This window comes from Callospermophilus lateralis, chromosome 11 (assembly GCF_048772815.1).
Source record: "Callospermophilus lateralis isolate mCalLat2 chromosome 11, mCalLat2.hap1, whole genome shotgun sequence".
NCBI lineage: Eukaryota > Metazoa > Chordata > Mammalia > Rodentia > Sciuridae > Callospermophilus > Callospermophilus lateralis.
The window spans coordinates 89,323,242-89,339,923 of record NC_135315.1 but is presented as its reverse complement, the minus strand read 5'-3'; the positions used below and the strand labels follow the sequence as shown (position 1 = coordinate 89,339,923).

The window sequence follows — 16,682 nt, the reverse complement described above, 5'->3', positions numbered from 1 at the left end:
AAGATAAGCAGGGTTGGGGTATGGATTGGTGTGAGTGTAATGTTGAAACGATCAAGGACAATTGCTGAATTTTTGACTTGAGCACTCTAGGGTAGTGGCTGACACCCAATCATGTATGGAGCAGAAAAACCACATGAGGCCGGGAAAAGAGTGCTAGTCTTGAAGAATGCTTTTGTGTTGATGTTTGTGATTTCTCCTTGATATCCACAAGAAAATTTCTGAACGTGAGAGGAGAAGCCTGGGAAAAATGAATATGTGGAAATCAGGGAAATGTGGAAAATACTGCCATGAGACTGAGCATGATCCTTGGTGTGGGTGAAGATACAGAAGTACAGGGAGCATTTCTATGAGCTGGGGCACCTCAATATTTAGCATTGGTGAATAAAATTATATGAAGGAGACAGAGAGTGAGGGCATCCAGTTAAAGAGATAGAAAACCAGGAAAATGTAATGACATGGATTTCTGGAAGAGATGATTTTAAAAAGAAAGGTAGAACCTTTTGTTCTTAAAACCAATAAAAAGTGAACTACAGGGTGGCAAAGCAGAGACCTTGAGATTTGGTTCAATAGTGGTTTCTGATGATCTCAGTGGAACCCCTGTTGTCATGTGGTGGGAACTGAAGCCAAATAGAAGACTTATGGAAAAATTAAGGTCAGCATAGTGAAGGCAATAGCTGGAGATCATTTTTCTGATTGTGTACAGTGAGATAAAGGGAGACTCAGCCAGGTGTTAACATTTATGGTCTCTGAGATGTGGGCAGAGTTCATTTCTGCAAATGTTTTTTGTGGCTGCAGAAATCTTTTTTCTATTACCATGTTTGCCACCTACACCCTAGAGTTGATTTTTTACAAGTAATATAAAAGCTCAATAGTAATTTTTAGAGGGTAGGAAGGGTGCTGGGCAGGGCAAGGGATAAAAATAAAAGATAGATAGCTAGATATAATCATTGTGTACCATGAATTTGGAAATTTTATGCTTGATTCCATTAACATGTGCAATAAATATTTGTTAATTAAAAACAAATTAAAACTAATTATTCTATTTCATCAATGAAAGGTAGGCACTCAACACTGATGGAAGAGTATCCTTATGGTTTGTTTCCTGCTTGTGAAAATGGTCATTGTTAATCACTTATAAAGAGAACTGATTAAATAATTTTGGAACAAATAGTATGGATTTGAAATGCCTTGTTGTTACAGCATGATGGGGATATCTGATGGTCACTGAAATATTTGAAGCACTACAGTCCACCCATTGTCAAGGTAGTTTGTGCCAGGTTTATCCTTTGGGAATATAATACTTTTCCTTTATTCCTGCACTATTTGTTCCAATCAAGTCACTGGAATCTGCCCACCCATAAAATGACAAGGATACTAAGTTCCACATGCAGGAGGGGATGCTATTCTCCTGCATTGTTTTGAACTCTTCTATATGAAAAATTTGTCTGTTCCCAACAATTTTTATCAGTGAAGTCAATTATGTTTTATGTAAATATATATTCATTTGTTGCTTTCACTTATAATTTACTGTTAAAGGTTTTTATTTTATTGCTTATATTTTTCCAGCTTTCACTCTTTCAGAATCTTTTACTTTAGTAGTTATGTCATTTGTCAGGCATCCACATGTTGGACTCCTTGGAAGACTCTCCTCTTACTCTTCATTTTCTTCCTCCTTTATATGTTAAGGCTCATTTTTAAATTTATCTTACCAAATCCTAGAATCATCACTTTCTCAAGGGAAATATACAACCTTTTACTGGTATTTTTTGGGTGCCTTGTGTAATTTGTCAGGCCCATTGTAAAATGAAAACTTAGACTTCCTGTCTAGAAGCAGGTGACCTCTACCATTGACATTATGACACATAAATCTATTTCTTTCTTCTTTGATCTCTTCACATGTCATTTGTACATTTTGTCTTTTAATTGTCCTTCTTATTACAACATTTTAAATTAGTAACAAGACTTCTAACATTCATCTTTATGTATGCCATATCAATTCTTAGTGCAAACTTATGAACAAGTCACATTGGAGAACTTACACATCCATGTTGTGTTCATTAATATCAAAGCAGGGAACATGTTACACAGAACCAGCACAATTGTTTTTACTACACCTTGATAACTGTGAACAATTTCTCCAGCTGGTTTGTTAATGAGTTTAAAAGAACTGGAAGAAGAGCAACTATGGATCACCCTGCTTTCCCTTTCTCTTCACATCCTCAGCTGGAGAGGTGGGCTAAAACAGAGAAGTACCTTGAGTGACAAAGCTGTCTTATTTCTGTATTTGAATCTAATTCTGGTTGGAGATAAATGTGTGGCCTCTCTGGGGTTAATCATGCTTCCCATTTTTTACTTACTTGTGGATAGGACAAGTTTTACCCAACTCTCTCTTAACTCCCATATTTCCTTGACTCCCTGGAATTTGTGATAATGGGAATGAAAACTCAGTGTGCATGAAGTGACCAAATGCAGTATACCTGCAGGTTACATTTATGTGATGTGTTCATACCTGTGGTTCATTGCCTTCTTGGAATTTACTTATGAAAAATAAGTAGCAGGATAAAATCAATAAAAATTATGATAGCAACAGCAAACAGCATGGTACTCTCTGTTTACAGTATTATTATTTTTTTGCCACTAGGAATTGAACCCAAAACACTTAACCACTGAGTCACATCCCCAGAGTTTTATTTATTTATTTATTTATTTATTTATTTATTTATTTATTTATTTATTTATTTGAATTTAGAGTCAGCCTCTCACTCAGTTGCTTAGGGCCTGGCTAACTTGATGAGGCTGCCTTTCAACTTGTGTTCCTTCCACCTCAGCTTCTCAAACCACTGGTATTCAAGGTATGTCCCAATGTACCCAGCTTGTTTACTGGTTTTTCATAGGGATTTTTGTGTGTTTTAGAATTTATACTCTTCTCAGGTGATGTGTAAGTGTTTTCTCTCATTCCAACAGTTGAATCTTTTCCCTGTTCATGCTTTACTGTGCTGTGCAGAAGCTTTTGGTTTAATGAAATTATACTTGTCTGTTTATGGTTCTTTTCCCTGTCTTTTTACTCTCACGGTCAAAGAACCATTTCCTAAAGCAATGCTATAAAGTGTTTTTTCTGTGTTTTCTTTTTATATCTTGCTCACAAATTTATGCTTTTCTTTCTTTTTTAAAAAAAATTAGATTGAAAAATAGTAATTTCAGCTTGTGTGGTATAGCATGATATTTTAATACATGTAACACTGTGTAGAGATCAAATCAGAGTAAAGTTTATATTTGTCACCTTAGTAAGATGGAAAGAGATGGGGAAATGGGACCCCAGTATTTTCTTCCAAGAATTTTACAGATTCACATCTCACTGTTACATTTTTTCCTCTTTGAGTTAATGTTTTGATAAGGTGTAAGATAAAGTTTGGTTTTCTTTCTTTGCCATGTGGTTATTGAGTGTCCTCAGGACTATCTGTTAAAGAGACTATCCTTTATCCATTCTGTATTATTGGCCCCCTTCTCAAAGATGAGTGTGAAGTGAGAGTCTGGGCTTATTCTTGTTCTCTTTTTTGTTCATTGGTCTGTATGTTGCCTTCTATTTCAGTACAAAAGTGTTTTAATTCTTATAGTTTGTAATTTGTTTTATTCCATCTTTTTTGCATTTGTTACAATTAGCTACACATAACAGTATAATGCATTGGCACAACATACATAAATGGAGTATAACTTCACATTTTTCTTGTTGTACATGATGTAGAGGTACACCAGTCATGTAATTGTATAAGTGTACAGGGAAATAGTGTCTGATCCATTTCATTATCTTTCAAATCCTCATACCTCTTTCCCTCCCTTCACTTCCCTCTCTCTAATCTAAAGTGCATTTATTATTCCCTAGTGCCTTCCATTGTGAATTAGCAATGGAATCAGATTAAATATTCAATCTTTGGAACTTTGCTATTGGTTTATTTAGCTTAGCATGGTATTCTCGAGTTCCATCCATTTGCCAGCCAGTGGCATAATTTTATTTATTTTGAGATTGAATAATATTCCATAACACACACACACACACACACACACACACACACAGCAACACACATCACATCACATTTTATTTATCCATTCATCTGTTGAAGGTTACCTAGGTTGGTTCCATAGTTTAGCTATTGTGAATTTACCTATTCTACATTGATGTGGCCACCAGCAATGTATGAGTGTACCTTTTGTCCCACATCCTCATGAACACTATTATTGCTTCTATTCTTGATAATTGCCATTATTACTGCAGTAAAATAAAATATTGAAATAGCTTTCATTTGCATTTCTCTAATTGCTAAAGATGATGGTCTTTTTTATATATTTGATGACCAATTGTATTGATTCTTCTGTGAAGTGTCTGTTCAGTTCCCTAGTCCATCTATTGATGAATTATGGTGCTCTCTCTCTCTCTCTCTCTCTCTCTCTCTCTCTCTCTCTCTCTCCATTAAAGTTTGTTGAGTTCTTTATATATCTTGGAGATTACTGCTCTATTTGATGTGTGTGTGTGTGTGGTAAAGATTTATTTTTCCATTCTGTAGTCTCTCTCTTCATGTTATAGATTGTTTCCTTTGTTGAGAATAAGCTTCTTAGTTTGAATCCATCCCATTTATTGATTCCTAATTTTACTGTTTGTGTTTTAGGAGTCTTGTTCAAGAAATCAGGTCCTGGGCTTCACACATGCCAGGCAAGCGTTCTACCACTGAGCCACTACTCCAGCCTCAGAAACATTATTCTTAAGGGAGAAAAATTTAAAGCATTCCTTCTAAAATTCAAAAAAAGAAAAAGGTTGGCTTTTTTATGCCACTTCTATTCAACATCCTTGAAACTCTATCTAAAATAATTAAAAAGAAGAATTAAAGATACATGAATAGAATAAGAGGAATTCAAATTATAACTATTTCCTTATGTCATGCTTCTATATTTAAAATATCAAAAAAAAATCACCTGAAAACTTTCTTGACTAATAAATAAATTCAGCAAAATAGTACAATATAAAATAAGCACCCATAAACCAAATGCATTTCTATACTTAAGCAATGAATCCACTGTAAAAAAAAATAGGAAAACCACCCCATTAATAATGGCCTCAAAAAAGTAGAATCAACATTTTTCATGTGTGTGTGTATTGGGATAATTACTGCTCTAGGATATTTAGGTGTTTGTAGAGTAGGAGAATATAAGATACTATTACAGTGTTAAGAATTAGGGAAATAAGAGGAGCTCTACCGTAAACATCATAATGAATTTACCTGGAAACCAAAAGTGAAGTCTAGAGATGTTTTGTACAAAGCAACAAAGTTAAGCAAATAGATCATCAGTTTTCTTGCTGCTGAATACAGAGTAGAAGGTAATACTTTACACACATATTTTTAATAAATTAAATAAAACTCCTTAATTTCAAGGGAAACTAATAAACCAGACTGTGCTAGAAGAAACTGCCAAGGTTCTTAACTTGTTAAACTGTTTTTGATACATCTATGACCAAGAAAGTAAATTGACTATTCTCCATGAATAAACTCAATAATAACAGAAATTCTTCTCAGATAAATGGCTACCCTTTGAATAATGCTGCAATAGTCATTAACTCTAGTGCCTCTTACAGAATAGTCACTCAGTGCCTGAAAGATTCATGGGAAAAAAGTAATAGGTACCCAGGGCTTTGAGTCTTCTTCAAGAAAAATTTCATTTTTTCCAAGCTTTGGCCATCCTGACATCAATGTGTGGATTCAGATATTTGGGGCAAAGCTGTACTTTGATGATCCAATTACCTTATTCTTTTAAAATTACAAAAATTTCTGTAGAAAATGCTTACTTTACCTGAAAACCTAAAGTCTGTTGTAATTCATCGAATGAATTTAAATTGTCTTTTAAAAACATTTTTTTCTTTATAGTTTTCAGTAAACAAAATCAGTCTTTGATATTTGGATGAAAAATCAGTGAAAATTCGTTTGAAAGTTTAAATATTTCTCAGGAAAAGATAAAATACCTTTCTCTAAATTATTATAAATTGCTCTTATTACAGAAAAGTCACTAATGTAATAGAAAATAATTTAGATTTTATTGCTGATGTTGGTTCTTTTGTTAGTTTATTTATTTATTTATTTATTTATTTATTTATTTATTTATTTATTTATTGCTTCTGTTCCTAGTAAAACAATGTAAGGCCTCTCACTAGACCCCAACGTGTATTGTTTGTTGTATAAGAAAATAAATTAAACAATCAATCAAACAAAAAACAACAAAACTAATGTTTTATGTGAGTGTGTATACTCTTAAAATATATTTTTCAGATTTTCAACTAAAAATAACTCGGAGTTATGACACCAAATATAAATTGATATGCCTCCTATAGATCTTTATTTTCCAAATGACTAGTTTGTGAGAAGTAAATATGAAGACTATTTAGACATATTTTACATATTTATCTTTCTAAGACATCTTCTCTTAGAAAGAAATCAAGGAAGGGATAGAGCATGAGAGATAAGAAGGAAATAACCAATAAAATGAGGAAGGACAGAAGAAGAGAAGAGAGAAAGGAAGGAATAAATGTGACTATTTTTTTCATTTGGGAATTAAGATAGGTAAAAAACCTTCTTCCTGAGGGAGCCAGTTTTCCTTCCAATTACCCCTTTCCATTATAGTCCATCTTCTCATTCTCTCACCCTCATCATATTGAATATTTAGCAGATATACATTGTGATTATGAACTAATCTGTGCTTGAAAATAATTTCTTCAGTAACTGTACAGTCCAGCTTAGTCATGAGCAGGTAGTTTAAGAACTGTGAAAAAAAAAAAAGAACTGTGGATTCCAATCATGCAGGATTTTCTCTTTCCCATTTAATGAACCAAAATGAGAACCTCTTTTCTGTTTACCTTGGCTGAGAATGTAAGGGAAAGTTCTGACTGGCCATGATTATGACCAAATCTACTAAATATTGTTGTGAGCATAATGGAACTTGATCTGGACAGAAATGACTAACAGATCCTGTTATCTGTTTCTGGTAGGTTAGTGTTAGTAACTACCATAGCTCAGAAATGTAAGATCTACATGAAAAGGGTTAAGTGATAAAAAAAATGGAGAAAAATATGGAGCTCTCACTATCACCAAATGCCTACTATTTATCACATCATTCAGACTGTGTTTCCTCAGTAATATCACCCAAAATTTATCTAGCCTTTAATGTGTATCATCACACCTCTTTACTTGGACTATCTTTATTTAGTTCAACCAGAGATTTGTTGAGTAAGAAAAAGAAAGTACTCTCATTTTATAGATAGCATATTGGAAGTGAGTTAGACTTTTAAAAAATCTTAGATAATTTTTTCATTAATATGAGTTTAGTAAAATAAGTTTAGAACATCTTTTTTCTTAGTATTCAAAGAATTACTACCTATTGAGCAGAGTGATAAATAATCATTTTTTATTGATATAAAAGTATCTTTTGAATGTAAAGTACTAGTTTATTCACTAAGGACTTATGTTTACCGTTCTCTAAAAAGATAATGAAAATTGTAAAAATTGGAAAAAAAAAGAAATAAAAATAAGGATGTTGGAAACTATTTATTCTCAGTCCAAGTTTTATTGTTCAGGACAAGTCCTAGGGCTGGGTACGTTTCAGGCAAGAAAAATCACCAAGCCTTCTCTAATTGTTTCAATGAACAGACTTTATTTTAAGAAGACTTGTAGATTTACAGGAAAATGAAGCACATAGTACCATGATACCATATGTCTTCACTTATTCAGAGTTTTCACTATTTTTTTTATATTACTGAGAAATATTTGATGTAAGCAAAAAATCAAAATATTTTGCCAATAGTGATGATATTAAATAATCATTAATGGCAATAAATAGTTTAATTATTTATTAAAACACTAATTTTACAGTTTTAAAGCATTGACAAGAAATAATGACAATTTTCACGATGATGGCATCTTACAGAGTAGATTCATCATGCCACAAGTCCCTGTTTTTCACCTCTTTAGCATCTTCTACTCCTCCTTATTTTTTGGCAATGTTTAACATTTTTAATGTTTTGACATTTCCAGAATGTCACAAATTTGAAATCTCACAATATGGCATTTCAGGCAATATTTTCTTTCTGGCAATATGTATTTATGATGTCTCCATGTGCTTTCATGTTTGATAGTAAATCTCATTTTTTAAAAAAATTTGGATGACTCTCCAGTGTATGGATGTATCACAGTTTTACATTAATAACAGATAAATAGCTACTGCAGTCTCTCTTAGCTGCTCCAGTTCTTGGCAATCATGAATGAAGAAGCTGTTGACATTTGTATGTGGGTTTTGTGTGGACATAGTTTTTAATTCCATTGAATTAACACTGAGAAATACAATTAGTGGGCCATATTAAGTGTATATTGTAATTTTTAAGAAACAACCAAACTGTTTTCCAGAGTGGCTATTCAATTTTGTGATCTGAACAGCAATGTATGAGAGTTATTCTTGTTCCCCGTCTTTGCCAGCTCTTGATTTTTTCAGGTTTGAAATTTTTTAAATTGCAATAGGTATGTTTAATTTGTAATTTATTAATGAATATAATATTCAGTGTCTTTTCCTATGCTTTCCAAATATATAGTTTGTTTTCTGAGGAATATATTTATTTCTTTCATTCATATTTTTAAAAAATTGTATTAGGGTAATACTGAAATACAATAAACTATACATATATAACTCATATTTTGTCATGTTTGGACATACCTATTTATCAGTGTAACAGTGACGACAATCAAGTTTTTACATTGATAGTTTATGCATATGGTTCTTGGTGCCCTGTTCTAATTTCTACCTCTTGTTGTAATTTCTCTTCCTCCTACTGGGAGGGGGGGACCAAACCAAAACAAACAAAAACAAAAACAAAACAACAACAACAACAACAAAAACACTAACTGAATTTGTAATGTGATACATGATACAGTAAATTAGAAATTACACAAATTAATTGTCACAGCCTTAGTCTGCATAGATGGTGACCTTGAGACAATCAATCATCCCTCAAACTTAGTGTACTCATCTGTAAGATCAGAAGTCTTCCAATCAGTACTCAAGATACTGGGCAGATAAGGACAAAGTAAATAATAAATCAAGAATACTGAATGACACAGAGAAGGCTATTGAATTCTGCTATTCAGTTCTACCATCCAACCTTTAGACTGGTGATGCAGAGTACATGTGGGTGACTATAACTCCATAGTTTCTTTTTTTATAATTTTATTTGTTCTTTTTAGATATGCATGATGATAGATAATATTTTGGCATATTATGGATACATAGAGTATAACTTATTTTATTCAGGATTCTATCTTTGTAGTTCTATATAATACAGTTGCTCTGGTCATCTGTTCAAATAAAAGATAAAAAAAAGTTATGTCCAATTCCATAGTTCATTTCTCTCACCTCTGGCTATAAATGTATTGACTTCAGTGTTTTCAAGATTTTTTCTTATTGTTGTTATTGAGGTTGAATTCTCATAAGAGTGCGCATCAAAAAATAAGTTAAGTAATGATAATAGGTCAAGTATAATATTGTGGAATAATTACCACAATTACCTTGTTTTAAACATTTTAACTACTGATTTAATTAATGTAATCTGTTAATCAACCACTTGGCAACAAAATCTCTCCTTTTTAACTTTATGATTTCCAAATTTTGGATATTTAATATAAATGTAATTATAGCACAGGTGAAATTTCATGTTTGATTTCGTTGACTTTTCTTAATATTTTTTAGATTTGTCAACATGGTCACTTGTATCAGTACTTTATTTTTATTGCAGAATAATATTCAAACATATATATGGATGGTATATATAGATATATATTTGTTTATATGAATATATCTATATGTACATGTGCCTACTCAGACATGGATACATATAGGTACATAGACAAATTTGTTTATCATTCTTGATGGGAATTTGGATTTTCATATATCTCCTAATGGAAATGGTGATGCCATTGATATTCATGTTGAAGTGTTTTAATATCTGTTTTCAGTTCAATTGAAAATATAGCTAGAAATAAAATTGGTAAGTCATGTAGTACTTCTATTTTTAAAATTTTAGCAATCATAAAATTTTTTTCTATACCTACTATACCATTTTATATTCTTAACAAAAGTGTGTGTGTCTTCCAATTGGTTCACATAGTATCCAATACTTTGGTTTTTGAAATAATGCAGGCAATCTCTTGTTCATAGAGTACTCTTTTATGGTATTTGTTGTATTTCTGTTTTTCAGGTTGTTGTTGTAGTAGTTTTAGTATAGGGAAATGAACCCTAAAGTGGTCCATCTTTGAGATACATCTTCTACCTGTTTTGTTCAGAGTCTCATTACGTTACCAAAGGTTCCCACAAACTTGCAATAGTCCTGTAGACTCCTGAGTAGTTTTGATATGAGCATGCACATATAAATAGACAAAAATTAAAAGAATAAATATTCCTCTAATAGAATTTCACTGAAAGAAATATCAGGAAGTGTAATGCAGGAACACACACACACACACACACACATACACACAAAAATAGACCTAATATAAATGTCTAGATACAAAGTTCCTAAAAATTATAAAAATTTATGATATGCAAATGGTGTCAGATATAGTGAAAATTAATACAAATGTTGGAAAACTGGTCCTAATAAATAAAACAAAATATCCACAAGCTATTTGCTACTCTTTAGATGACTTTGTTGAAATAGAAAATTTTAATCTTATTTTATTGATTTTTATCAGAGCTAAAAGGTTCTAAAATAGAGAATATTATTTTAATAAGAGTGACAAAGTTGCTTTTGATCAGTTTTCTCAAAAGCAGACCTATTTTTCTCCATTTGATTTGCATAGTTTTTATTTTATTTGAGTGTCAGCATTGATCAGCACCAAAGGACTGAACATGCCATCACCATTGATCCCAAGCCTTTGAAGATATGTCAGGATAAGATAACTTGTCCACACTATGCCTATTAATAGTGAAATTATGGAGTCCAGACAATACTGGATTTCCAAGCACATGATGAGCAGCAGAATAGTGTGAGTGGCTCTTTTTTCTGGGGAGCTTCATGGAGAAAATCTGGAGTTTTGTGGAAACATGATTGTTGCTTAAGTCTATGAAAGAGAATTATTATGTATCTGCTTGAAAGGACCATACAATCTCAAAACTAGAGATCACTGAATGCCAACAGTGCAAGGAAGAGGCTTGTATCTCATGAGCAGAAAAGAACAGTGATCAGTGAGTAATCAAAAAACAGGATAGATTTTATTTGGTCTGGCCACAGTATAAAAAAGTGGGTGGGTATAGGTGAACATGATGAGGATCAATAAGAAAACTATTAGCCACAGGATGGTCGTTGTGGTTTTTAATTTGAGGCAGGGCAACTAGGAGCCACTGAGGCTGATGGTGATGGCCTAAAGCACACCCATCATGTTGGTGGTGCAGGTGGAGAGTCCCCTTATAATCTTGGCAAGGAAGACAAGCGCTTTGCATTTAAACTTACATGTACTGTACTACACTTCCCAAAATTCTTTTGATACCAAAAGTCCCTTGGTGAGGAGCATGAGAATGTGTGTTAGAGCCACGTGGTGATGGGGAGGTCAGTAAACCTGGACTTGGCCCTACAAAGACAGTGGCAATGTAAAGAAAAAGCAGAAATGTGTCTGCTGAGATTCCAATGCCAGCTTCAGGATGGAAGGTATTTCTTATGGAAATAAAACTGAAATATTTGTTCATCATTATGGGGATTCTTGGAAGAAAAGCAGGAGCATTTGATCACAACATGATTTTTATTTAAATGCATTCAGTCATTCTATTACCCTCCATAATTTCTATAATTATCATTTACCAAAACAACAGAAAAATTTGTACACAAAACAGAGTCTTATTCTTGATCTTAATTTCAAGTCCAGAGTTGGTGTGGGGATCTTTATTTACTGGCCTACCACAAAGAAAGCCCTTGTTGCATCCCAAAAACTGAAAGAAAAAAGTAAATAAAAAGTAAGTAAAAATGAATTTTAACTCAAACATATCTCATTCTTCAGATGTTTACTCCAGTTAATCTCATAAAATTGCTCAGATCGTACCCTTGTCTTTGAGTCAATGTACATTATGTTTCCTTTGTATAATAAGTAATATTATTTAATGGTCAGTGTGTGTTTGATTTTCAATCTTTCCTGCAGGTTTCTTAAAATTAAAGATGGCGTCTTATTTTGCTTAGATCTACAGTATCTGAAATACTTTTGCTTACATAAAAATTATTTACCACAAAGTGTGGATTTCATATTTGGATAAGCAGAAATAGGAATATTGGGCTGGAGTTGTAGCTCAGTGGTAAAGTGCTTCCCTAACAAGTATGAGGCACTGGGTTCAATCCTCAGAACCACATAAATATAAAACAAATGTATTGCGTCTATCTACAAATAAAAACATTTTTTTAAAAAAAAAGATACAGGAATTTTCTAGGGAAATGATCCCTACATGCCCATTTCCAAGTTTTTTGGTTTTTTTAATTCAAGTGCTGAATTGTAAGAGTTTACAATATTTTTTTATTGGTCCACATGACTTTCGTTTAAATTAGATCCTATAGAATTTAGAACCTATTAAATTCAACCTTTCACATTGCAGTCAGAATATCCATCACTAATGGGGAAAAAAAAGTTTAAGAAAAATTTGAAAACTTGTGTTTGTATAATACTTAAATATTTGTTATATGACATTCCTTATGTAACTTCTCTTACATTATATTCTTTGAGGCACTGAAACACCCAGGGCATTTTTTCTTCTTTACAAAATCTGCCCATGTTTTCAAACTTAAAGTCATTCTCCTACCAATGGCTGTATTTAGATGTTTGCAAACCAGTGTGAAAAACATCTCCACTCTTATGATCTAATTACCATTTCCTTCTTCATCTAAATCAAACAAATTCCTAAAGGTTTTAGTTTATGTACCTTGATGAATAGGCAAATGTGACTGAATTTAAACTGCACTTGGAAATATTATTGAGAAAAAAAAAATTACCTCAGAACACCATCAGTCAAGATTTGGATTGAAAGTAGAAGAGAAAATAGTTCTCATGAAAAAACAAAATATATATTCTCTAGGTTATTGTAAATTGCTATTCTTCACTGCATAAAAATTATTGAAATTATAATAAATCAATTTGTCATTTAAGTTTAAGAAGCATTTATATATTTAAAATAAGAGAGGGGCTGGGGTTGTCACTCAGTTGTAGCATGCTTTCCTAGCACTTGTGAGGCTCTGGGTTCAATCCATGGTATAACATTAAAAAAAACAAATTAAATATATCAATTTAAATATATTAAATATAAAATATTTATATTTTATATTTAATATATAAAATATTAATTTAAATATATTAAATATAAAATTAAAAACAAATTAAATATATTAATTTAAATATATTAAAATAAAATAAGCCTTTTCTCTATTATTGGGTCTCTTATACATGACAGAAGGATATACTTTGGTATAATTATACAAGCATGGAATACACCTCATTCTAATTGGAACCCAACTTTTGTTAATTTATTTGATGATGTTATTCACTGTGGTGGATTCATATATGTACCTAGTAAAGTTAAGTCCAGTTAATTCTGTTTATTGAAAATTCTCTTAATTTTATTAAATATTTAAATGATTATACATTAGTAAAGAATAACTCTAAAGCTCATAAAAAAGGTGGTAGAAAAAAAGAATTCTAAAAATTTGTCAGTATCAAGAAAAAAATTGGACCCATCATGGCGGCCGCGGGGGTCGGTGTCTGTTTCTGAGCGGCGCCGGAGCCGGAGCCGGTTCCCGGTCCTGTGGCTGAGGAGCCCCTCCCTTGTCCGGGGCCCCCACCGGCGGGGGGAGGCTGTGCCTCGGCGGAGCTCGGGGGATGTGACTGCGTGGCGGAGGCGGCGGCGACGTCCGGGGCCGGGGGAGGGGGTGTCTCCGGCAGAGACCCCGGGATCAGGTCCCAGAGCTGCCCACCAAGACCAGGACCTCCAGGAGGGCTGCCAAGCACAAAGATGCCACCGAAGTGCCCGAGACGCCCCATTCCAAGGGCCAGGAGGAGAGCGACCCCCTGGACCCAGAGCCTACTGTGTCTCCACTGCTCCCTCGAAAAGAGCGCGGTGCCCCCGATGGCAGCCTGAACGAAGATGAGCTCCTTCTCCCCAAAGACAAGAAGACCAATCTGTTCAGCGCCCTGATCAAGAAGAAGAAGAAAATGGCCCCAACTCCTCCCAAGCGCAGCAGTTCCTTCCGGGAGATGGATGGTCAGCCAGAGCGCAGAGCTGTCAGTGAGGAAGCCGGCCAGGAAACCAGCAATGGGGCGCCAGCTCCCACCCCCTCAGACCCAGCTGAGCCCACCAAGTCCCCGAAGCCCAGCAATGGAGCTGGTGTCCCCAATGGAGCCTTCCGGGAGCCTGGGGACTCGGGCTTTCGTTCTCCCCACCTGTGGAAAAAGTCCAGCACGCTGACCAGCAGCCGACTGGCAGCCAGTGAAGAGGAGGCCGGCAGCAGTTCCAGCAAGCGCTTCCTGCTCGGCCTCCTGCATGCCCCAGAGGGCCAGGGACGCCGAGTGGCGGTCCCTTACTCTGCTGCGGGACCTGCAGTCCACCGGCAGGCAGTTTGACTCCTCCACATTTGCGGGGCACAAGAGTGAGAAGCCAGCTCTGCTTCGCAAGGGGGCCAGGGAGAACAGGTCTGACTAGGTGGCCAGAGGCACGGTGACCCCCCTGCCGCGGCTGGCAAAGAAGAGCGAGGAGGCCGCTGACGAGGTCTTCAGAGACAGCGCGGGGGCCAGCCCTGGCTCCAGCCCTCCCAGTCTGACTCCAAAGCTCCTCCGTCGGCAGGTCATGATGGCTGCTTCCTCTGGCCTCCCCCACAAGGACGAGGCTGGGAAGGGCAGTGCCTTAGCGGCCCCTGCTGCTGCTGAGCCACCGCCCCCACTCAGCAGGGCGGGGACAGGTGCTTCTGGGGTCCCGAGCAAGGCCCTGGCCGAGGAGTCCAGAGTGAGAAGGCACAAGCACCCCCCCCAGTCACCAGGGAGAGACAAGGGGAGGCTGTCCAAGCTCAAGCCTGCCCCCCGCCCCCCCACCCCCCGCCCCCACCAGCCTCCACAGGGAAAATGGGGAAGCCCTCACAGAGCCCAGGCCAGGAAGCAGCAGGGGACACGGGCGTCAGTGCAAAAGCAAAGGCCACCAGTCTGGTTGTAGATACTATGAACAGTGACACCACCAAACCCAGCCAGCCAGGAGAAGGCCTCAAAAAGCCTGTGCTCCCATCCACGCCCAAGCCACCATCAACCACCAAGCCTCCCGGGACTCCCACCAGCCCAGCCTCTGGCCCCTCCGTGATGCCAGCAGCATCCTCAGCCCAAGCAGGTGACCAACCTTCGTCCACGGCCTTTGTCCCCCTTACATCAACCCGCGTATCACTTAGGAAAACCGGCCAGCCCCCAGAGAGGATCGCCAGTGGCACCATCACGAAGGGCGTGGTCCTGGACAGCACCGAGGCCCTGTGCCTGGCCATCTTCAGGAACTCTGAGCAGATGGCCAGCCACAGCGCAGTGCTGGAGGCCGGCAAGAACCTCTACACGTTCTGCGTGAACTATGTGGATTCCATCCAGCAGATGAGGAACAAGTTCGCCTTCAGAGAGGCCATCAACAAACTGGAGAGCAGCCTCCGGGAGCTTCAGATCTGCCCGGCCACCGCAGGGGGTGGCTCCGCAGCCACGCAGGACTTCAGCAAGCTCCTCAGCTCTGTGAAGGAGATCAGCGATACTGTGCAGAGGTAGCAGGAGCCAGGGGTAACCAGCCGGAACTGCTTGCAGCCTGCTAGGGCTTGCCCTGCCAGACAAAGGACCAGTGAGCCGCACTTGGCCCGGGGCTCTGCGCCTGGGGGGCACCAGGGTCCCACAGAGTCCTGCCTGACTACCTATGTTGTGCACCAACTGTCCTCCTGCACGTCACCTCCCCAGCCCGGCCTCATGAGCCACCTCTCCTGCTATCTGTGGAGTCCTCTCTCTGTGGACTGCAGGTGGCACTCCAGGGCCAGGCTTGTCCACCGCCTGGTGCTTGGACTCAGCTCTCAGGCCAGCTGGGAACAGCTGTGAGGATCACCCTGGCCTTGCTTCTCCCTGGACCTCCTGCTCCAGCTGTGCCTCCGGGTGCCGTCACCTCCAACCCCTGGAGGGAGCCTGCCTGCTGTCCTGACCTTCCATGCTGAAGGACCCTTGTCTGGAGAACTCCGTCCCCAAGAGGTATGCACGCTGCACCACCCTCCGGTTGCTGGTGAGCTCTCCAGTTCTCGCAGAAGGGACGGCTGTGGAGTCAAGGGAACACGGGGTGCCAAACCCAGCTAGCCTTGGAGGCCCGACAGTGGGGAGCCAAAGAGTGTCAGGCTGGGGGTCTTTACTCTGTGTCCTCGCTGGGTCCCAGCCTCTAGCTCTGGCTCCCTGTGACACGCACTGCGAATCCTGGATAGAAAGCTTGAGTGCTGAGTGGGTGCCCAGGGGGTAGAAGTGGAGGTGCTAGCCCAGGGCTGGGCCTGGGCAGGTCTGCAGTGGCCAGGGGACCCTTGCACACATCCAGGTGCCCCAAAAGGCCTGGGTTTCTGACCACTCTCCCTTCCTTCCCTGCTCCTC

The 16,682-nt window shown here is 37.6% G+C and overlaps 1 protein-coding gene across 1 annotated transcript; it reads left to right on the top strand.

Moving 5' to 3' along the window:
* The first annotated feature begins 13,788 nt into the window (after positions 1-13,788).
* LOC143410663 (tyrosine-protein kinase ABL1-like) lies at positions 13,789-16,085 on the top strand. The gene is given in 4 exon segments (XM_077110647.1): positions 13,789-13,803; positions 14,007-14,572; positions 14,574-15,132; positions 15,135-16,085. Coding segments are annotated over 4 exon segments (1,839 nt in total). The 3' UTR covers positions 15,834-16,085.
* Positions 16,086-16,682: the final 597 nt, after the last annotated feature.